Source organism: Sinocyclocheilus rhinocerous, unplaced genomic scaffold (genome assembly GCF_001515625.1).
Source record: "Sinocyclocheilus rhinocerous isolate Xijiao unplaced genomic scaffold, SAMN03320098_v1.1 scaffold8, whole genome shotgun sequence".
Classification (NCBI taxonomy): Eukaryota; Metazoa; Chordata; class Actinopteri; order Cypriniformes; family Cyprinidae; genus Sinocyclocheilus; species Sinocyclocheilus rhinocerous.
In genome coordinates, this window is record NW_015666800.1 from 3,213,097 (window position 1) to 3,234,709 (window position 21,613).

Here is a 21,613-nt window from a genome sequence, read left to right on the forward strand (position 1 = left end):
GCAGCTCGCTTATAGACAGACGTGATGTGTGGTGATTTGAAGCCATTTGCGTATTTTGACAGAGAAAGAGAGAGCGCACGCGCTCGGTGATTCACTCAAGCTGCTTGTGAAATTACGTCTCACACGAGGTTTTCAAATTACTTTATAAGTTATTTAATGAAAAAATATGATTGAGTTCCTCACCTTCAGTATTATAATTATTTCACCCGCGCCTGACAGAGACTGAGACGGTGCCGCTGCATGTCATGCCAAACCTCTCACGGCAGCGTCATCAGCTTGAGATCAGTTTTTTGAGATCGGCCTTTTTAGAGACCGCCGATCAATCATCCCAACGTGATTATCGGCCGATAGTGATCGGTAGCCGATCAATCGGAGCACCCCTAGTTACAATGAGACAAAGTGTAGTATTTCAAATTATTGGCACTTACCCAGCTGGTCCTCACACACACCAGTAACAGTGCCATAGATTTCTAGACCAGACAGGGAGAGGTAGTGTGTTTGTCCGCTGGCATTCTTCCCCATCTGTTTAATACGAATGTGTCTCCAGCCTTGCTTCTCATCTTTGGATGGATCCAGAGGCCATGTGGCTGTTGACCTAAGGCAGTAATGAGTCTCATTAGTAGGAGCACAAACAAGACACATGAGCCTCTTTCACACAGAGATTGATCTGCCTTCAAAACACCCGGGAAAAGAGTCGCACGATAATGTGCGTCATCACTAACACACCCTTTACGGCATTGGTCCTGCCTTTTGTTCACATAGGGCTTGTTCCGGGACTGATCCCGGCAATGTTACTAGGTCCCCAACCCAGGATCGATCACTCTGTGTGCAATTTTCCGGCAAATTTACGGGATCAACGCACCATGTGAATGGGGTTATGGTCAAGTCAAAGTAGACAGAACCCAATAACGGCACACTCCAAAATACTGGTTATACCACACATACCCCGGCTCATTGAGAGAGCTGTCATCCACATGGGTGTAGAGAGTCATCCAGTTCTGACCATCTTTGGACACTTGAAATACCCAATTCCGGAGGGCGGATCGACCATATCCACGAGCGTGGCGAAGTGTGTATGCAGAGGGGATGACCCATAAACCAAGATCGATGGCAAACCATGCGTTTTTGTCATCATTGGTGTGACAATTGAGGGCGGAGCTGTCTCTGCTCAGGATGTCTTCAAGTCGGCCGTAAGGCAAGTTTCTGCCCTCGGAGGAAGTCACAACCACTAATCCATAAGCAGCAGGGTTCACCCATTCATATGCGGTCCTGTGGTCAAACAGAAGTGGATTCTTTATGCACAACATTTTATTTAAATGGGTCATATTGGGGTTCAAAGTGTAAGAATAAGCAATTATAATTAAATCTATTTAAATGATCATGCAAAAAAGGACAAAGCAGCTCACTTCGCATTGGTGCCAATCCAGTACACAATTCCATTTTCGTCAAAGTCATGCTGGTGCCTGAAGGTGAAGCTCTGACCCTCTCTGAGCTTTCTAACAAAGATGAATGAAGACCTGTCAAAGTCATACCACTGCTTGGCCACCTGGGGAAAGGGATGAGACAGAGTTATGATCTTTTCTCAGATGCCGGTGGGCATACAGCTGAGAAAATATGGAATAATAGAAGAAATAAACACAAAAAAGCTTTCCTACCATCTTGAGCAGATACTGCTCCAGTGACTCAACAGTGGCCAGCGGCTCCATCTTTAGCATTCTACCAGTTCGGTCAATCAAGGCCGTTTCACCTGGAGCACGCTCCAAGCGGAAGCGTAACCTCCTTGTCAGTATCTAACACGATAGAAATTTTTTTTAATGAAATATCACCATTCATAATGAAAGTGTCACTGTATCACATGCACCAAACTAAAAATATACGACCAAACATGGAAACTGACCTGTAAATTATACGTTGAGCCTGGTGTATCATATAAGTGAAGAGGTAGGCGTTCTATTGACTCCAACACTGCTATCAGTTTGCGGATTAAGGCAACTGCTGGTCGGCTAGAGGACAGAAACAATTTAAATGCAAGACAAACAGACTACAGGAAAACAAATTCTTTCATTGTGTTGAAATCAGACAAATAAGCTGCTGGTTGAGACTCGGATATATAGGGAAGAGCTCATTTTTACATGCTGTGTCTGGCTCAATTACCGTCATGTGTAACAGAAGATATACTTTACCTTTCGTCATCTTCATTTTCAGTAAACGCAGTCTTGAACACATTTATTCTTTCCATCAGAGGCTTACAATCATGTTTCACATCTAGCTCCACACTCTGTGAAGAAAACGTGATATAAGTAAAAGGGTAATGAGTAATGAGGGTAAAAAGCAGACAACTAACAGTTACATTGTGCATGACTCACATTGCTGAGGACAGTAAAAAGTGCTTGCACGAGGCCACTGCTGCACATTTCATATGGAGAAATTGTGTTCTCATCTTTGAGAACGACTATTAAATTCTCCAGAGCTGTTTTCATGAGGTCTCGCCATGTGTTTTCACCTTCAATGCACTGAAGAAACAAGAAGCAAACTCTTACTGTTATTGTCTTTTTGACCTCAACTACATGGGAACTAAAATAAACTGTGACAAAAGTATATTCTCTGGGTAGATAAAGTTTTTAGCTTAATTCTACCTGTCTGTTAGTATGTAGCTCCCAAGCAGACTCTAGCTGCGTGGCAATGTTTCTCAGAGTGACCACTGCACCTCTCGGCATACTCTCCACAGCCTTGAAGTGATCGTCATACAAATCTCTGGCCATGGTTTTTACCTACAGACATAGAAGTGGAAAGAGAAAGTTGGGTAATGTCATGTAATACAATATAATGGTCTGGGGTTAGTAAGATTGTTTAAAAAAAAAAAATAATAAATTAAATTGATTAAGATTAAGAAAATTAAGATTGACATATTAAATTGATCAAAAGTGACAGTAAAGAAATGTATACCATTATTTATAAAAGATTTCAAATTTACAAATTTTTTTTTAAAAATATTTCTATTCAAAGAAACCTAAAGTATTATGGTTTCCACAAATATAGTGGGGGGACAACACATTTATTATCAACATTGATAAGAAAGGTTTCTTGATCACCAAATCAGCATATAAGAATGATTACTGAGAATCATGTAACAATGACTCAAATATGCATGGTCACATCTGTCAGTCATGCTCTAAATGATAAAAGTAATGCTTAGTAATCCTACCTTTTGTTTCGTTTTTTCCAATTTGGATTTGAGCTTTCTTCCTCGCTTACCAGTCCAGCCAGTAACAAACTCGGACCCTATGACAAACAAAGGATCCAATAATGGTGTGACTGAGGAAAGATACAGGCAAATTGGATGCTTTTAAACTAATATTCCAAACTTACCTAGAGAGGTTTCTGCAGTGAAAGAGTGCTTAGTGCCTCGGTTTGACTCGAACACAAAACCTGGTAGGTCCTCTTTGAGGATGGTGGCCTGCTGGCCATCTGAATTATGGATGGCAATCTCACCGTCTTTCAGACAAGTTAGAGACCAGTTGCCCACTGTGAGTTTGGTGGGGCCCTGTGTGGACAGGATGGGCTGGCTGGCTGTCACCGGTTTGACCTGACTTCTGGCACGCTGCAGCTTCTCCAGAAACTCACTTCTGCTCTCTATAGGAGAGAGGGAAAGAAAACATCTGCTACTATAGCACCCGGGAGCCAATTATAATTTAACAAAAAGCAATCCTGTTTGATTTAATTGATGCCAAGATAGCTCTGTTCTTTCATTGATTGATCAGTTTGCTTGCAGGAGACCTACCTGAGCTGTCAGAGCCGCCCTCTGGGCTTCCACTGGAGTACATGGTGGCCAGTTTACCATCCAGGATGAAGCGGAACCAACCATTGCTGCCATTGGAAAGCTCCAAAGCAGCTGCATCACTCCAGATATAAAGGCAGTCCCTGCCTCTGATGATGGACCAGTCTCTCCAGTGGTAAGGCTTCCCCTGCTGGATCTCTTTGGCATCCTCTTGTGGTTCATCATCCTGGAAAATAAGACAGACTTATTTATTTCAGAGCAAATTCTGAATAGTTCCAAGAAAAAGTTGTTTATTCATCGAAAAAATAAAAAACTGAACAACAACAAAGAAGCAAATCTGGAATGAGTTGAGTCTGACCTTCTCAGGCTTAGCCTCTTCCTCATTTTCATCATCTGATGTGGGTCCTGCCAGAGTGGATACCTTATTAATGACACCCAGCCTGGCCAGCTGATCTAAGAACACGTCACCTCCCTTATCCACTAGATCCCTAATGATCTGCAGGGCCAGCAGGTGACCATCATCATCATCCTGTGAAAAAGGAGTAGAAAGGTCAATAAGCCTCAACTTCAAACTTATTCAATTTCAGAAAAGATCATCAGGAGGGAAAAACTAAATTATCCAACCTCCTGATCCAGCACAGTTGCAGTGATCTCCACAAGTACAGTGGGCAAGTTGTGTCCAGCATCAGAGTCACACACTTCCTTAAGTAGAACTTCAGAACTGTAGTGCACCATTTTTCTGATCAGAGCTAAACTAGCTTTCCTGTGAAAGAGATTATACAAACAAACTATCATTGAAAGGAAAGTATTGATGTCCTACTGACAGTTGGAAGCAAAATGCAAAAATGTTACTATACTGATTTTCTTTCTGAAAATGTAGTTTGGCACTGATGGTGCTCTCCCCTCACCTTATTGAAGGCAGCATGGTTTGCTGAAAGGTCTGTGCAAATACTGGGAGCAGCCTTTTCAGGTAGATAGGCGCCATCTCAGGGTCACCTTTCGGCTCACTGCCCTCTTCCTCTTCTTTATTAACATCCTTCTTTTTCTTGTCATCCCCCTTGTTGACAGGACACATCCAGTCTCCTATATCAAACACCACAAGAAACACTTTATTTTGAAAATCTCACAAATCCCCTGGAATTCACCATTACAAAATTAATGGTGAGCAACTGCATTAAAGCACAAGGTTGTAATTTCTCTGCCACCAGTGTAGTAGCAGCAAAAATAAAAATGTTTTCAAACAGGGCTTTCCAAACACTTCTTAATCTTCCATTGGTTGTCCAAAAAATAGTCTGTCCCAAATTCAGACTATTGGTTGAGCCAATGCTGCCGTGTCCGGCTGGTTTCAGATGCTCAAAAGACAATAGCAATGTTCTGATAGCACCATTCAGCCTCACTGTTGACATTTTATGAATATTTAGCATAAAAACTCATTTAAAATCCCCCAAAACACATTTTAGTTCACTCTTCTGACATTTTCACTTTCAAAAGAAAAGGGAAACAATATTGTCATGAAGTAGAGATGAAATCTGATGGACTCACCAGGAGACTGGAGAATTGCTACAACCTCACTATGTCCCCTCTCTCTAGCTTTGTCTAACGGAGTTTTCCCATCTTCATCTCTCAGGTCAGGGTTGGCCCCATGGCGCAGTAAAGTCTATTGGGAAAACATATGCCATAAAATAAATACAAGACATTAAAAACAATGTATAATAACTATAAAAAGAATCCGTTACATGACAAACACTTTACCTTGGCTACTTGTGGCCTGCCAAAACAGGCAGCATAGTGCAGAGAGGATGACCTCTGGCCTCTATTGACATCAGCACCTCTCTCACAGAGGAACTCCACCTTAAGCAGGTCAGAATACAGTGTGAGTGCTTGCAATCCTTAGAAAACAATGTTCATCTGTCGCACTGACCCCATTCTTCTAACTTACACAAGCCATTACCAGACAAAGAGTCTTGCCCATTTAGTTGTGTCTCCTCCACATAACCATATTGCACAATGTAAGAATAATGCTGTCCTAAATTCAGTGTGTAACCTTTATTAACAAATCTGCTGTTTGTTTGGTCATGCTGTTGCACTGTGTCTGAAGGCAAATTCTTGCATCATGTGCACTGAAAAACATCTTAAAAATTCCACATCTAAAAAAAAAAAAAAATCTTACCATCTCTTGTGTTCCAAATGCAGATGCCCAGTTCAAGAGAGTCTGTCCTACATCATCCATGAAATTTACTTCAAATGCTTAGAAGGAAATAAAAAGTAACAGTACATGTTAGTCAGGATGTGACGTCAAAGCGACAATAGCCCTCAACCCCCTCCCATCCAAAATAATGATCTTGCATGCACTACTTGAACACTTACCACCGGTGTCAATGGCATCAATGAGAGCATCTGTGTCTTTGCTGCGTATACAGTCAATAAGCTGTCGGTGAGAGCGTTCCCCGGAGCTGTCAAGACGCCGCAGACCAGGGATACGGCCGGTAGAACCAGCTGTAGATTTGGGCAAAGCCTTGCGTCCCTCAAAGAGCAGCACCAGCAGTAAGTCCACCAGCCGCATAGTGTCCAGCACACAGCGCTCATCCCCCTGCAGAGCACTCTCCATAGAGTCAGGCAGCTCTGAGCGCAGAAGATCCTGAAAGAGGAGATGCAACACAAATGTTCATAAAATGTAACCAGTGGAAACTGTGATTTTAATACATGTCCCCCTGCAGTAAGTGATCTTTCAATTAAACACACAGTACTTGTGACATCTAGCAAATGGCAAGTATATTTCTATGAATATACATCTTACATGTGTGACAAGTGGTGAGCCTCTGCAGAGTGTGGACAGAAGGCTGACAATGGTGGACACTTGGTTGCTCAGTTTAGAGTCCGCAGCAGATGGAGTGGCTCCACTAGAGGTCCTGCCAGGCTTGCAGGTGGAGGAGGGTCCAGATGTCGTACCTCCTGCCGCAGCCATACGGGACAGCAGCTCTTCTGTCAGTCCGTGCTTAGCTAATGGGGCTGGATCAACTCCTCGCCGCGTAAACCGGTCCGCAAGTGAAGCGAAGCAACGCAGAGCTCCATCAGACACCTGTGGATGACACCAGGACACCATTTAGTTGCTGACATTACATTTGTGCGTAATTTTACCAACAAAGTCAGTCCATTATAAATATGAAAAAGAAACTGATCTACACATGAAAGTATAAACCTGATTTTATTTCTATTAATCAATAGTTACTTACACTACCATTCAAAAGTTTAGGTTCAGTAAGTTTTTTTTTTTGTTGTTGTTAAAGAAAGAAATGAACACTTTCATTCAGCAACGATTGCATTAAATTGATCAAAAGTGACAAAAACATTTATAATGTTTCAAAATATTTCTATTTCAAATAAATGCTATTCTTTTGAAATTTCTATTCAAATAATGACTTGTGGAGAATCATGACACTGAAGACAGGAGTAATGACTAGGGATGCACCGATCCGATACTCAGTATCGGTATCAGCTTCGATACTGCCATTTTCTGCTGGATCGGGTATTGGTCAGACGAGACCGATCCAAATCCGATATTGTGCGTATACTATTCTGTGTTATTGATAAGCCCCACGAAAGGCACAAAAACATTATAAAGCACCATAAAGTTTCTGTGCACTATATTCCAAGTCGTCTGAAGCTGGTACATAGTTTAATGTGAGGTACAGATTATATATTAAATATTTAAGTCATTAAATTCAAATTGACGTAAACTCTTCTCTCCGCTGAAGCTGTCAGTCATCCTCCATTCAGCTTTCAAACTGCGCGTCGCGTTCAGTTATTAAAGTCAAGACGATGAAACTCTCTTCAAGATCATTCAATGTTCCTATTATTATATTTGATCTGTAGATAAAGATCAGTGGTTCTGCATAAAAGAACTTTATCTAGCTGGAGTTTAGTACTATTCTGAATCATGTTACTTTCTACCGGGTGTCTGTTAGATAACAACACTGTAGTAGAGAGCAGAGCACTATGAATTGTTCTTCACACGCACAGTAACTGAAATTTAAAAATGTTAAAAGAAAAGACTATCACAGATTAATACACTACACATCAATATCTCATGCCTCATTACTGTGCTATACATTTAAAAGAAATGTCTTTTAATTTTATAGTATATAGTTATATTTAAATACATTTACTTGTTTTTCCATGAATGTATTTTACAAAAATACAAAGAGCCATGTGTAACTTCTTACCAGATTTAGTCCTACACTTATTTGTTCCCCACTAAATGTTTTTTTTTTTACTAAATATTAAGATTTTATAAATTTATTGTGCACTTATTTTTCTAGAGTAACTTTTGCTACTGAATTATCCACTAACCTAGTTTATAATAGTATTTTTGTCATAGATTTATTTTTCTGTATAATGAAGTTGTCTATATTTAATAGATGTGTTTAACACGCAAAACAGTGATGATCAATTCAACACAGAGGTATAGAAATTCTACATTGATAAAAAAAAAAAAAAACTGCTAGTATCGGATTGGTATCGGACGATACTCAGAATTTTTGTTATTGGATCAGATTGGTTCTGAAAAAAAGGTATTCGTGCATCCCTAGTAATGACTGCAGAAAAATCAGCTTAGGCATAACTGGAAAAAAAACAAAAAAAACAAATAATACTGAATTTAAAAAAATGCAACCTTAGTGAGCATAAAAGACTATATATAAAAAAAACCTTGCACAACTAAAAAAACAACAAGAAAAATCATACAGACCCCAAACTTTTGAATGGTTTCCATTCCTCACACAAAAAAGCTAGAGAAGCCTTACAGCACACGTTTTAAGGTGAACTATCCCTTAAAGTGTTACTCATGTACTACCTGGTGGTCTTCATGTTTCAACAGACTAGAGAGGGACTCCACGCATGTCTCTAGGGAAGAGTCTTGTGGCTCCATCTTACTACAGAGGCGAGAAACTACTGCCATGGCAGAGTGCAATGTGTCCTTGTGCACAAGATGACCGCTGTCCCTAATGAAGCTCAGCACACAGTTCAGTCCACCCGCTTCAAACACAGCTCCAGACTCCCGTGTGCAGATTAGCTCCAGAACCTGATGACACAACACAGTACATAGTATGACCATCATGCATAGGAATTTACTGTTCAAAAACAGCACTGGAAAAATTGACTGGGCAAAAAAAAAAAAAGTCTGAAAGTCATGGCAGAAAATATAGCAATATTTACCTTTACACATTGTTCAGCCAGATCTCTGCTGGTCCTGTTGTTGAGCTCCACCACCACTAGCCGGTTACACAGGGCTTTGATGGCTCCATCTACTCCCACAATCCTGCGGGTGCATTCAGCTGACACATCCAGGTAGTAGGTGATGGCCCTGGCTGTGACTTCCAGCACATTATCTGGTGCGCTCTCATCCAGGAAGATCTTACACAGAGCTGGGAGAAATGTCCGTGGAGGACACCTGCGGTGGCAAGACAGCAGTGTCAGAGTGAAATGAAGGGTTATAAGGTCTGCACAATATGGAGGGACAATGCTGATACAAGATTAATTTGTTAGATAATACAACAGTAATATGTGATGCAATAAACCTAAAATGTGTCAAATCAATTCCTATTATTATTATTAAAGCCAGAAAATAATGAAATCCAATGCATGTCTCCTGTTCTTCCTAGGTAAACAAAACATTACTCCAACCTCTCAAAGTGAACAGTATATCTCTTACTAAAGTGACATGCTGTAAAAAGTATTATACTTAATGGCAATAAACTGTATTATAAACAAATCACAGGCCTAATTAATTTACATGTGCCATTACAGTTTGTTGTACTTGGGTTTAAGAGGACTGTTGCATTTCCCCTTTGGGTAACCACAACCTGTGATACAGCTTTTTACAAACCACTTGTGGGTTATCACATTTAAGACCAAAAAACTCCCACACAACCGAGGTGCTTCCTTGTTTGTCTTGATCATCTTCAGCAGCTATTGTGGCTGTCCTGCCTTGGCTTACTCAGTTTGAGAAATTAGCACAACACTGTCGATCCAATAATTGATCACCAAATTTAATTACAGACTATTTAAGACAAGTAAAAACTGTCACTGTCAATCTAGTGCTAACCCTTTAATAATACATGTAAGAGTTACTGTGCAAATCTAATGATAACAGACTTTTGTGTATTCATTAAATTAATACCTTAGTTCAAACAAGACTTACTATCGTTACACTGAAATGTGCAATAAACTTATTTTAGTCTGTAGGTTTAGACACTTATTTTTCTCTTTCTTTTTTGTACTTTTTATAACCTCAGGTCTACACGTTCATAGTTGTAGGATGTGCTTTTTACCCAACTGTGCATATTTACACAACTCCTTGTTAGGGATGCACCGAATGTTCGGCAACCGAAATTATTCGGCCGAAAATAGCAAAAAAAAAAAATCTTTCGGTGTTCGGCCGAATAAGTGAAAAGGCCGAATAATATGTACCGAACAATGACTAACGCGATCAAATAGAGGCTCGCACTAATGCAGCAAACATGTCAGCAGTGTGAAAATATTTAAAACTATAAGAGAAAGACGCAGAAATCATTACAAGCACGAAGCACCGACAGTGAGAGACTGTTTAGTGCTGCATCACATGTCTCCGATGAGAAGAACCAGGCAAGTGTTGTCACCTTGTGGACAAACTAATTAAAAAACAAAATTCAAGATATAATGTGCGACCTGCACGTACTCTCCCCTCGGGCCGAATGAAGTTGAATGGCGGGCCGGATGTGGCCCGCGGGCCGCCAATTGAATAGCCATGTTCTAATGTATTAAAAGAATTCTCTTCTGTCCAGCAAGGCTGCATTTATTTGTACAGTAAAAAATGCATGCCTGATTCAAGAAGAGGGTCTCAAAAATGGCCAAAAAATATTATTTTACTAACTTAATTTTAACTTTAAAAAGTGTGCTTTGTTGGTATAATGTCTGCTAGAATGTAAAAAAAATGTTCAGTGTTAAGTAAATATTTTTTAAATTGTTGTTTTGTAATTGATTTTTTATTTGAAAAGCAGGACAAAACAGTAAAAAGCACATTTTGGCTATTTAATTTATGCAATGGTGAAAAAAATGGCTAAATAGGCCTACATGGGGGGGTGGGAAAATGCGAAAAACCGTGTTCGGTATTCGGCCCAGTGTTTCCCTTTGTTCGGCTTCGGCCAAGAATTTTCATTTCGATGCATCCCTACTCCTTGTTAAAGAATTACACTTATTTATTTACTTTTTAAGACTGTACACAAATTCTCATAATATCTAACAAAGTTTCACCAGACACTCCTCCTCGTTTAGGACCTTCCATATTGGATTTCAAAAATAATATTTAATAATACCAAAGACTATAGAATACCCAACGTGTCACTTTTTTAGTGACTAGTTTTGAATGGGCAAAAATGCAACGCTCAATATGGCCACTCTATTGAAGGTAGCCCTGCCTTCTGAATAAAAGAGCCAATCGATAATCGGTATAAGTCATCACGTCACTGCAAGATCACTGTTAAGACTGAAAAATAAGCTTTTTTAATGCTATTTGAGCAAAAGAAACATCATTTATGAGACATGAGCTGTTGTCAGATTTCATTGGTGATTTCAAATATGAAATTTAATTGTAAGCTTAGCGAACAGTTTTGGAGAATTTGATGTTTCCCCATTCAAAGAGACAGCAGCTGCACTTGCATGCCCGAGAGGAGTTTCAGAGATGGCCGCCAAGTGAAATGACTTGCCTTAAAAGGACTTTGATCATTTCCATCATTTCTAATTTCAAGAGACTCTTAAGTTTTAAATCAATCACTGATCAGAAAATTTGAGGCTGATATCAATAACCCTGGTATTTTTTTTAGTTCTTAGTGCCCCTTGTCACATTTTCACAAGTTGATAAACTACATTACAATGTACCACACTCCAAAATATCAGACAATTTACATTTTGCAAAATATTAAAATAAAATTTAAGTTATGAATAACTCTATTGTCACTAAGTAATAAAACATTCAGCCAACCAGAACTGCCACCTCATCAGTATTCAGACTTACGTTTCGAAGCAGCGGTCAACATTGTCTGACATGAGCAACAGCATGCAGAGCTGCTCCAGAGCGATGAGCTGCATATCCCTCTCATCACCCTGTCCCATCTGCAGCCACTCCAGCAATGTGTCCGGGTCCACGTCCGCCATGATGCCCCACTACCCTACCAACCCAACACCCAGTAACCCCGCCAGCAGCAGGAGAGAAATGAACAGGGGCAGTCACTGGTCCTCTTGTTGTCTCATCAAGTCTTCACCTTCATGAGAAAAAGGAACAAAATATGAGCATGGAAATGACATCAGGAATACAACAGAAGACAAAAACGCCACACAAAATTCTTGCAATGTTGCCCTGGGCCTTAACTTCCAACTTCTCCCACTTGTATGGAGTGTATCTTTTGGTGCTGATCTGAAAACACAACCCTTAAATAACAGAACGAAAACTCTCGGGTAATAATGAAACGGGTGGAGCAGATGCCTCCCTGAAGATGTATGAACTTGAAAGCTATACTAATAGGAGTAAATCAGACTATAAACATGATGAACTGCTGCCTGTAATCAAAGCACTGAAAGAAATCGCTGTGATTAGCTGATTAGTAAGCTTGGCCAACAACAGTTCGCATGATGAATAGTTCATCAATGACTCACACTCTATGGCCCAAACAGCCCAGCTTTTCAGAGACACACAGTAGGCAATACAAACGGAGAAATCACTATGCTTTTATTGTTCCGAGAAAGAAACCATTAAAGAAAAAGCAGCACTACTTTCCTGAGACAGACAAGCTGAGCCAAGCATGAGGATAAATTGATTAGAATGGGAGATTTATATGAAATAGCAGAAGTCTGTTCTTCATTACTGCACAGGTGGCTACAGACAGGCAGGCAGGCTTCTGATAGATCCACCACCTTCTTAGAGGCTAACAGAGAGATCCACTTATCAACAGATTAAGTGACTAACTTGATTCAGGAAGAATGTCCTGTTGAACTTGACAATCAAAGCAACTGTTGGATTTACTGGATGGAGAAGAGAAAAAAAACATATCACACACAAGCACCATGTTAATTCGCTACTCTAAAACACGTTTGAATTTGCATGTCACCAGAAAAGCACAACTTTTTAATTTATGAGCTGACATATACTCCCGAGTTGCTCTTTCTGGTTTTGTAACCCGTTTTTAAGTCACACTGGATCATTGTGAACCACACAATGGATTCAATATACTAAACTTCTGAAAAAAAGTTCTGATGCCATAGACCTGGGTTGCATTCTCTCTTGGGAAAAAAAAACAAAAACAAAAGTTTACTATATTTATACTACCTTCTGCCCACTGATCAATAGTTCATACTTTTTTTTTTAGTAAAAAATTCTTAAAAAAAAAAAAAAAAAAAAAAAATCAACCTTCAGTTCATGGTACACAGGTCTTTTTGCTGCGAAATCTTTAATGACTTTTATAAAGCAAACATAAGAGTCATTTTTATATTGTTATTAATATTTCAAAATTAAACATTTACTGGACTGGAGCAACTTATGTTTACTTGATAACCCATACAGATTTATTTTTTTTTAAATCATGTTAAAAATGTATCAAATAAGATACATCCGGCTTTTGAGGAACATTTATTTATCTCTCAATCATTATTATATTCCATTGCATTTTATGTTTAGCTGCCCACAATTAAAACTACAAAACTTCGATCATAAACCTAATCATTTAAATATCATCATATGTATTATTGGTAGACACAGAGTGACAACTGATATTAATATGCATTAACAGTCCTACATTATACTGTTGTAAAAATCTCACTAATTTACATTACAAGCTATCAGAATTTCATCTTACTTTTTGGCCATATAAAAAGCAACAATTGCATATATTTGGGCCTCTGAATAAAACTTACTTTTTTTTCCTCCTTGACTGTAGGCACTATATTCTCACTAATCTATAATCACTATATCATACTAAATAGGCCATAAAAGCTTGATGTATTAAACATGATACATTAAAAATAGAACATATGCAAACCTTTCTCCCCTTATATTCTGGCTAGAAGCTTAAAGTGTTTCACTAAAAAAAAAGAATGAGATTATATAGGCTATATGTCAGGTTACAGGGTTAACTAAAGCATTAAACTCATTCCCACCTAAACTGAATATAAGAGTAAGGAAGAAATGTAGGTAGCTTCTAATACCAAAGCAAGTTCCAGTCCAGGTTAATTTAAGCAGTAATGTATTTTTAGATTCTGTCTGCTGTTGTTCTTACAGCATAGACACCAACTTAAAATAATCAAAGTGCCAGCAAAGCAGACATTCAGCTAATCCGTGACTCTTGCATTCACGACATCTAACGGACAAACATTATTCTAATGATGTTCTTTGACTTTCTGCCAGTGCAGCTGACTAAGGAGTGAAAAAACAACTTGATTGCAACCGATGTCATCATGACACCAGCCTATACAGCAGCACAATAAACCCACCTTCACAGTGAGCAAAGACGGGACGTTTGAGCGTTAATAGGATACACGCATAGTGTTTGATCTATAATATCATGTCGTGCGTTTAACTTCATGTATGGCCATCTAACATGATCCAGAGAGCCGAGCAGGTGAACAAACAGTCCAGTTAACCTTGAAAATCTCTAACCATGAACAATATGACGTTATCAAACTCAATAACTTTGATTAAATGTTAGAGAAGGCAAGTTAGGCGAAATAAAACAGTCAAAGTAACGTCCAATCTTGTCCTGATGGCCTACTTCTCGAGTTCAGACAGCTTATGTTAGCTTACACGCCATGACAGAGTCCAAAACCGTTTAATTTCACGTTAAGGTAACATTTGACAATATGTTTCCACAGCAAATGAGTATAAAAACACATTATCGGTTGTGAAAGCGAGGTTTAGTTAGCTGGGATTAGCTAAAATGTTAGCATCACTTCGACAGACCTAATTAATCCCAAACTTCATTTACTTAATTTGTACTGGAGATGAATATGTTCTCTATCCATATATATAACCGGTCTGAGGTAAGGTAAAGGTAAAAACACATAAAACACCAAGTAACGTTAACACTAACGCGGCCTTATGTTTACCAGTAAATCCTCGAGCTGAAGTTGAATAGGCGCCCGCGGCCTAGACGCGTCTGTCAGGCAGAGAAACAAACCCTCCGCCGAGCGACACAAACACTCACCGTTTATCGCCGAACGACGAGAGGATAAGAAAAAACACACAGGGTGGACAAAATTCGTCTCGGGACGAAGTTGTGTCAGACGGCAAGATGTGAATATTGCTTCATTCCCCGCTTCTGTTTGCTGTAAGGTAAGGTCAAAGTGAACGAGAAGGCGACGGGTGAAATGGAGAGCCGTCGAAAGGACTAATCGAGGCTCCGCATATCACGAGGCTCCGCGGCAGCAGTAAGAAACACGCAGCGATGCGGCTAAGCGATAGGGGGCGCTAAAACTCCTCGCCATTTACGGTCAACGAGGTCGCCACAAAGATTACAAACCATTCACCTAGATTGCACAATTGTAGAAAATGAACAGTGACACTTTCTGAAATCAAGCACTGTTTTAGTAGGTTTACGTTCATCTTGAAACCTTTGAAATGCATTATTCATTTTCTCTAGTGATTCTAGTAGACTGGACATGTCCAAGTTAAGACATATGCAGTGTGGGAAAAAAACAACTGCATGTGTCATTTCCAGGTTCCATTGTAAATTAAAACCAGTGCGACTCCTGAAGCAAAACTAGATTTTATTCTTCCAGTATAATCAGAAAATAAATGTTAATCTTGCCCTATTTTTAAATTTGTACATTTTATAACATACAAAATATATAGTATGGTTACAAATGCATAATTGTACTTGATCATCACTGCTTCTAGCAGAAAGCAGCACCTTAAGTTTATAGGAACTGGCAATAAACAATGGCCCATTATTAGCTGAAACTCTTCCATTTGCATTGTAAACTTGCTTGTAGTGCGTTTATAGTAGTAAATAATAATTGGCTACTTGTTTAATATTTTTTGCTCATGTAGGATTGATCTATTACTTATATTGCCTGTCAATGCAAGTGGAAAACATTTGTGCCGAAATAAAATGAGATTTCCATGCATAATTAGAATACAGAAAAAAAAAAAGTAAAAACTGTTTGTAACTAAAGTTAAGTACCACTTTAACATATGGAAGCAAATTTCTTTCGTAAATCATAAGTCATAATCATGGTAAAAGGTCAAAATTACGACATATCGATACAAGTTGATATTGACAGTCAAAAATATGACCGTCAAAAGTGTCTAAAGTACCTATTATGAGAGTGAAAATTGACATGAAGTTAAATTATGTGATAAAGTGAAAATTATTAAAAGTCAATTACAAAAAAATACGTTATTATTATTTTAACTTAGTATGTCACAATTTTGACTTTTTGTCTCATAATTATGATTTGCCAAGCCATGATTTTTTTTTTCTTATGTGGCAGAAATGGGCTTCCAAATGAATGCGTACTACAGATGTATTCAAAGTATCAATGCAGTGATGTGATGCAAGTATCTGTTTGTAATGCTTTATCATGAATATACATTCAGAACTATCAACTATCTTCCAAGCAACTTAAAATATTTAACATTTTAAATTTATAATATTTAAATGCACTAAAACTGTATATGTAAATTCAGCAGATAACGGATTACCAACAGTGCAGTTGGTCAGGTTTAGTTGTGAGCTGCAGCATGACAGTGAGAAATTAATGATTTGCATTCTACAGACACAATAAAACACTTCTCACAAAAAAAATCATGCTATGCATAACTGAGTTAGACAGAATCATTCAAGCTTGTTAGCAAGGTAACCATTAAAGGGGTCATATGATGTTGCTAAAAATAACATTATTTTGTGTATTTGGTGTAATGAAATGTGTTTATGCGGTTTAAGGTAAAAAAAAAAACATTATTTTCCACATACTGTACATTATTGTTTCTCTTCTATGCCCCGCCTTTCTGAAACAGGTCGATTTTTACAAAGCTTTTATAAAGAATATCTCTTTGGATTTGAGACTTTAGTCTTTGCAAATTTACAGATCTTCTTTATGCACAAGAGCTTGTAACACTCCAAAGAGAAAGGAAAAATTGAAATCGCATCATATGACCCCCTTTAAAACTAAAAAGAAGTTTATATAAATGGTAGCCATATAAAATTCACTCCCATGGTTCAGCTGTTCTGCTTCTTGTGAAACACACTTCCCCTTACTTTCTGAGTAAATATGTATTAAGTTCCTCATAGAGGTTAATGCAGTTTTAAAGCTGACTACAATTATTAAACAACACAAATTTTAAATGGATTTATCTTTTCAAAAACAAAGCGGATTAAAACACCACCTCAACATTCACTCACTCATTAAAATCATAATACTCGTATCATATCCAGTCAGGACGATTCACAGGAAATTGATCTTCAGTTGAATGCTTGGCGTATTTTTGCTATTGACCCGAGTAGTTTGTGCCTTAGTGTTCATGCTCTCCTGGTTGCCCTTGACTGCTGCCTCCAGCCTGGCTTTCATGTGCGGGGCGGAGGCCATCAGTGCTTTGAAGACAGCCGAGTGCTGGGGGCCGATGCGCATGAGGTCTCCTAAGGCGGACTCGTGCAGTGAGCGAGAGGCTGCTGGAGCCGATGCCAAAGCATTCTCATCTAGCAGGAGAGAGATGAGGATGGGCAACAGCACAGCCACCAGCTGTGGACCTGCATGGTTAAAACACATACTCAGTGCTTGGTATCCTTAAAATATTGAGTCAGATTCTAAACAACACTGTACCAATTTGCTAACAGTAATTAAAAAAGACATTTATAATCAATGAATTATTCTTGTTTTTTTTGATGATATCCAGGGTTGGGAGGGTTACTTTTAAAATGTATTCCGTTACAGTTACAAATTAAGTAATGTAATCTGATTACTTTGGATTACTTCAAGTTACATATGTTAAGTCAAAAAAGCAATATCTAAGTACTTTTATTTAACTATGACTTTAAAATTAAAACTAATAAAAACTATAGTAAAAACTATTTGAAACTTAAAAATTGTGTCTTGTTTCACCATCTAGATATTACAGCCCGTATTCAGGCTCATTTTCCGCTAGAAAACTGACAACTGCACTCATGCACTCCATGGAATTTTAAATCACTAGCAAACACTTAATTTTAGCTAACGATGATTTCCATGCTAGTCGGACTCGTACCTGCAAAGATGAAGCAGCACTAAATATATAGCGTTATGTCAAAATACTAATTTATTTAATTATAAAAATAAACAAATGTAATCCTGATAGTATTCCCACTTTTTACAAAATGTAACTGTAATCTGAATACCGTATTGACCCGAATATAAGACGATGTTTTTTCTTGGAAATACATCTGAAAAAACGCGGTCGTCTTATATTCAGAAAAAAGAAGATTTGTTTTTTAAAAAGCCTTTTTCCAAAAAGTACAACTGGAAAAAGGGGGGTCGTCTTATAATCAGGGTCGTCTTATATTCGGGCCAATACGGTACTTTGTTTTTTAATGTAACTGTAACGGATTACAGTTACTAGATTTTTGTATCCCGATTACGTAACGCCGTTACATGTATTCAGTTACTCCCCAACCCTGATGATATCATAACTTGCAGCTAATTGGGGCCTGTAAACATTTCCATTCACTTACGGTGAGTTTCTTCAGCAGCAAACACTAGTGCTTCCAGGGCTCGGACTGCATCTTGCACGGCCTGTAGCTCTGCTGGGCCTTGAGGACGACTCTTTTCAACTTCCTGCAGTTGTGACACCAGACAGCCACCCAGAGCTAGAATAAACGGCCTGGCTACCGGCGCTGGGCCTTGGAATAAAGATACTAGCAACTGATAACTTCTGCTCAGCACCTAAATGGGAAATAGCAAGACATAACAAGAGAAGGATACTCAACATAGAGTTTTTCATCTTTAGGAATTTTACGCAAATTGTAGCAAAGCTCCTCATTTAAACTGCCAGATTCTACTACAAAAAGTTTGGGGTCGGTAAGATTGTTTAAAAATGTTTTGAAAGAAGTCTCTTCTGCTTATCAAGGCTGCATCTATTTGATCAAAAATACAGTAAAACAGTAAAAATCCCTCTTCACTCACCACGGGGTCCTTAGATTCCAGACTGGCTCTGAATGTCTGGATGCAGCATGTCTGCAGGGGCTCCACAGTGGTCACCTCAGCACTGGCGTACAGCACGAAGATGGTGAGAGATGTCAACATGGTAACCTCATCTACTCCAGGCTCTATTTTATCTGTCCAAAACAATCCATGAAAAAACAGAGAATGTTCCTCAAATGATTTCTACAACATGCTGAAAAACACACACACACACACACACACACACAGAGTGTGGTTGATGAGAGAGATAGAGAACTACCTGTATGCCAAGAATCCAAGAGTGTGTGCAGTGCACATCGCAGCAGTTCAGCCCAGGCCCCACGACTCTTCTCAGCTCTGCTCATGGGAGAGGTGAGAACAGTGCGCAAGGCCTGCAGGATGCCTGGTACCAGCTGTCCACTCTCTGCTCCAACAGAGCCCTTCACCGCCTCTCTCAACACCCCGAGCAGCAGATAGAGCACTGTGGGCAGCACTGACACACTGCCTGTGGAGAGAAGAATAAAACACTGTCAGATTTCTGATCACTTATGGATTAGAATCTAATTTCTGTGGAACAGGAAAAAAAGAGACATATTAAAGTATGACAAAATGTTTGATAGAGGACAAAAAACAAAAACTGTATATTGTTTTATGTGACCTTGTAATGGAACAAGAAAAAAAAAAAAGTGTAATTCCTAAATTGAATAAACAAAAAGAAAAGTGGACTAAAATGAAGTGGGCAGGAGGAATGATTTTCTCACAATCTGAAAGCTCTTATGGCCGCAGTAATACTCTGGACCTCTTACCCTCTGGTGAACAGATGGAGGGGAGTTCTGAGAGGATGGCCAGAGCAGATGTGACAAGTCTACAGTCAGTGCTGCTGAGGGAGCAGATGTGTCCTCCCCACCCCGTGGGGCTGCCAGCCAGTTTGGGGCTGAGCTGCGGAAGCTTTCTCACAAGTGTGCAGAGACACAGCTCCAGTGCTCCAAAAACAAGAGACTTCCCTGGCACCAGGCCGCCAGTGTCCCGCCCCTCACCAAACTCAGGAACAGTTTCCTTCTCTGCTGCACCATCATCAACTGACCAAATACAGCAAAGAAGGATGAATTCAGAGGGTTATTTAATCTTTACACTATTTAAGCCAAAGTAGTTTTTGAGACTTACCCTCTGCACTGTGGCGTTTCTCTTTGACATGCTCCTGAGCAGCACAAACAATCTGTCGCACGAGTTCCAGCACAGCCAGTTGAATGCTGGGAGATTCCCGAGTGACTATGAGCCTGTGTAGAATGCTGAGCAGCTCCACACTCAAAGCCTACAGAGAGAACACCATACACTTGTCAGGAACACAGAGTGACTAATGAGAAAGACATAATAGACAAAAACATACTAGACATTAAGTACATGGGAAAAACAAATGGCAAACCACAAATCTCAATGCATTACAGACTTACAGTATTTACAATGGCACAACTTAAAAAACTGTTTTATGGTATGTTTTACCGTACATTTCTGCCATATGTACATCAATTTGACAGTCACCACTGACAAACTACTACTAAATATATTGTAGAAACTTAATTTTCTGTAAAGCTGCTTTGCAACGATTTGTATTGTGAAAAGCGCTATACAAATAAACTTGAATTGAGTTTTTGTCTACTGAGGTTTTTTATTTCTGAAAAAAACATTTTGTCAGCTGAACAATCGATATGTTGTTAAACAATAGTATAATCCATTGATTTGCAATTATATAAATTAACACAAATATACAAATATTGATTCAAGGGCCTGAAGTACTGATGCAATACTTTAAGAAAACAATCTTAAACACAAAGAAACAATTATGGGAAAAACAAGTTTGGGGATGCTAAGATGTTTTAAAATGTTTCTGAAAGTCTCTTATTCTCACCAAGGCTGCATTTATTTGATAAAAAAATAGAGTACTAACAGCAATATTGTGAAATTGTTAGATTATAAAATGCTATTTACTCCTGTGATGGCGAAGCTGAATTTTCAGCAGCCATTACTCCAGTCTTATATATATATATATCTTGAAAGATAATTAAAGATCAAAAGAACAACATGTATTTGATATAGAATCTTTTGATCTGTTTTTGATTATAGAATACCTGATCATTGCCCATTTTCAAACGGGGCCAAGGCACCTCCAATAAGGCCTGCAGTGCCTGAAGACAAGAATCAATGTTTTCCATTTGGTCTCCAGAGTGAGGAGAACACAAAAACTCCACACTGATTCCTAAATGGAAATTTTAGTGAATTGAACATATAACATTAAACAAGACTAAAGATATGTTAATCTAAAATCTTTCAGAAGTGAAATCCTAAAATATCTCAAGTATTTATGATCCTCATAATCAGCCCATGTAAAATGACTAGAGCAAAATTCAGTTCTCTGAATGACTGAAAGCTAGCTATGGATGCCTAGGGCCTATAGGAATGTTCATTTCGGTTATTTTTCCTAACCAATGCTCGTTAACCGATTATTAACCGTTAACAGACAAGATTATTTTAAATTCGAATTTAATTAAATTAGAAAGGATACGTGTCTGTGACCCGTTAAAAAATACTAACATTTGTTTCCCGGGGATTAATTTTACATGCGCAAAAAGCAGCAAACAACAGAACATGAGGATTCACATG

At 38.7% G+C, this 21,613-nt stretch overlaps 2 protein-coding genes across 10 annotated transcripts in view; both read right to left on the reverse strand.

Moving 5' to 3' along the window:
- LOC107733112 (E3 ubiquitin-protein ligase HECTD1-like) overlaps positions 1 to 15,239 on the reverse strand; it is a 32,232-nt gene extending 16,993 nt beyond the window's left edge. For 5 of the 6 annotated variants that reach the window (XM_016544606.1, XM_016544608.1, XM_016544607.1 and 2 more), the window contains exons 1-23: positions 15,007 to 15,239; positions 11,829 to 12,075; positions 8,993 to 9,227; positions 8,631 to 8,858; positions 6,576 to 6,857; positions 6,146 to 6,416; positions 5,949 to 6,025; positions 5,531 to 5,629; positions 5,321 to 5,435; positions 4,687 to 4,861; positions 4,403 to 4,541; positions 4,137 to 4,307; positions 3,782 to 4,004; positions 3,370 to 3,633; positions 3,206 to 3,282; positions 2,637 to 2,771; positions 2,367 to 2,513; positions 2,184 to 2,278; positions 1,898 to 2,003; positions 1,656 to 1,790; positions 1,407 to 1,546; positions 946 to 1,269; positions 429 to 595 (exon numbers count right to left, since the gene is read on the reverse strand). In XM_016544606.1, the coding sequence (XP_016400092.1) occupies positions 429 to 595; positions 946 to 1,269; positions 1,407 to 1,546; positions 1,656 to 1,790; positions 1,898 to 2,003; positions 2,184 to 2,278; positions 2,367 to 2,513; positions 2,637 to 2,771; positions 3,206 to 3,282; positions 3,370 to 3,633; positions 3,782 to 4,004; positions 4,137 to 4,307; positions 4,403 to 4,541; positions 4,687 to 4,861; positions 5,321 to 5,435; positions 5,531 to 5,629; positions 5,949 to 6,025; positions 6,146 to 6,416; positions 6,576 to 6,857; positions 8,631 to 8,858; positions 8,993 to 9,227; positions 11,829 to 11,968 (3,745 nt within the window). In that variant the 5' untranslated portion in view covers positions 11,969 to 12,075; positions 15,007 to 15,239. Of the gene's footprint in view, positions 1 to 428; positions 596 to 945; positions 1,270 to 1,406; positions 1,547 to 1,655; positions 1,791 to 1,897; positions 2,004 to 2,183; positions 2,279 to 2,366; positions 2,514 to 2,636; positions 2,772 to 3,205; positions 3,283 to 3,369; positions 3,634 to 3,781; positions 4,005 to 4,136; positions 4,308 to 4,402; positions 4,542 to 4,686; positions 4,862 to 5,320; positions 5,436 to 5,530; positions 5,630 to 5,948; positions 6,026 to 6,145; positions 6,417 to 6,575; positions 6,858 to 8,630; positions 8,859 to 8,992; positions 9,228 to 11,828; positions 12,076 to 12,776; positions 12,833 to 15,006 lie in introns of all 6 variants that reach the window. The other variant, XM_016544605.1, reaches the window with a different exon arrangement.
- Positions 15,240 to 17,139: 1,900 nt separating this feature from the next.
- The window catches only part of heatr5a (HEAT repeat containing 5a), a 34,255-nt gene continuing 29,781 nt past the window's right edge, over positions 17,140 to 21,613 (reverse strand). For all 4 annotated transcript variants that reach the window (XM_016544703.1, XM_016544700.1, XM_016544702.1 and 1 more), the window contains 7 exons: positions 21,082 to 21,209; positions 20,120 to 20,267; positions 19,762 to 20,034; positions 19,236 to 19,460; positions 18,959 to 19,110; positions 18,508 to 18,718; positions 17,140 to 17,550 (listed from right to left, as the gene is read on the reverse strand). In XM_016544703.1, the coding sequence (XP_016400189.1) occupies positions 17,249 to 17,550; positions 18,508 to 18,718; positions 18,959 to 19,110; positions 19,236 to 19,460; positions 19,762 to 20,034; positions 20,120 to 20,267; positions 21,082 to 21,209 (1,439 nt within the window). In that variant the 3' untranslated portion in view covers positions 17,140 to 17,248. The remainder of the gene's footprint in view (positions 17,551 to 18,507; positions 18,719 to 18,958; positions 19,111 to 19,235; positions 19,461 to 19,761; positions 20,035 to 20,119; positions 20,268 to 21,081; positions 21,210 to 21,613) is intronic.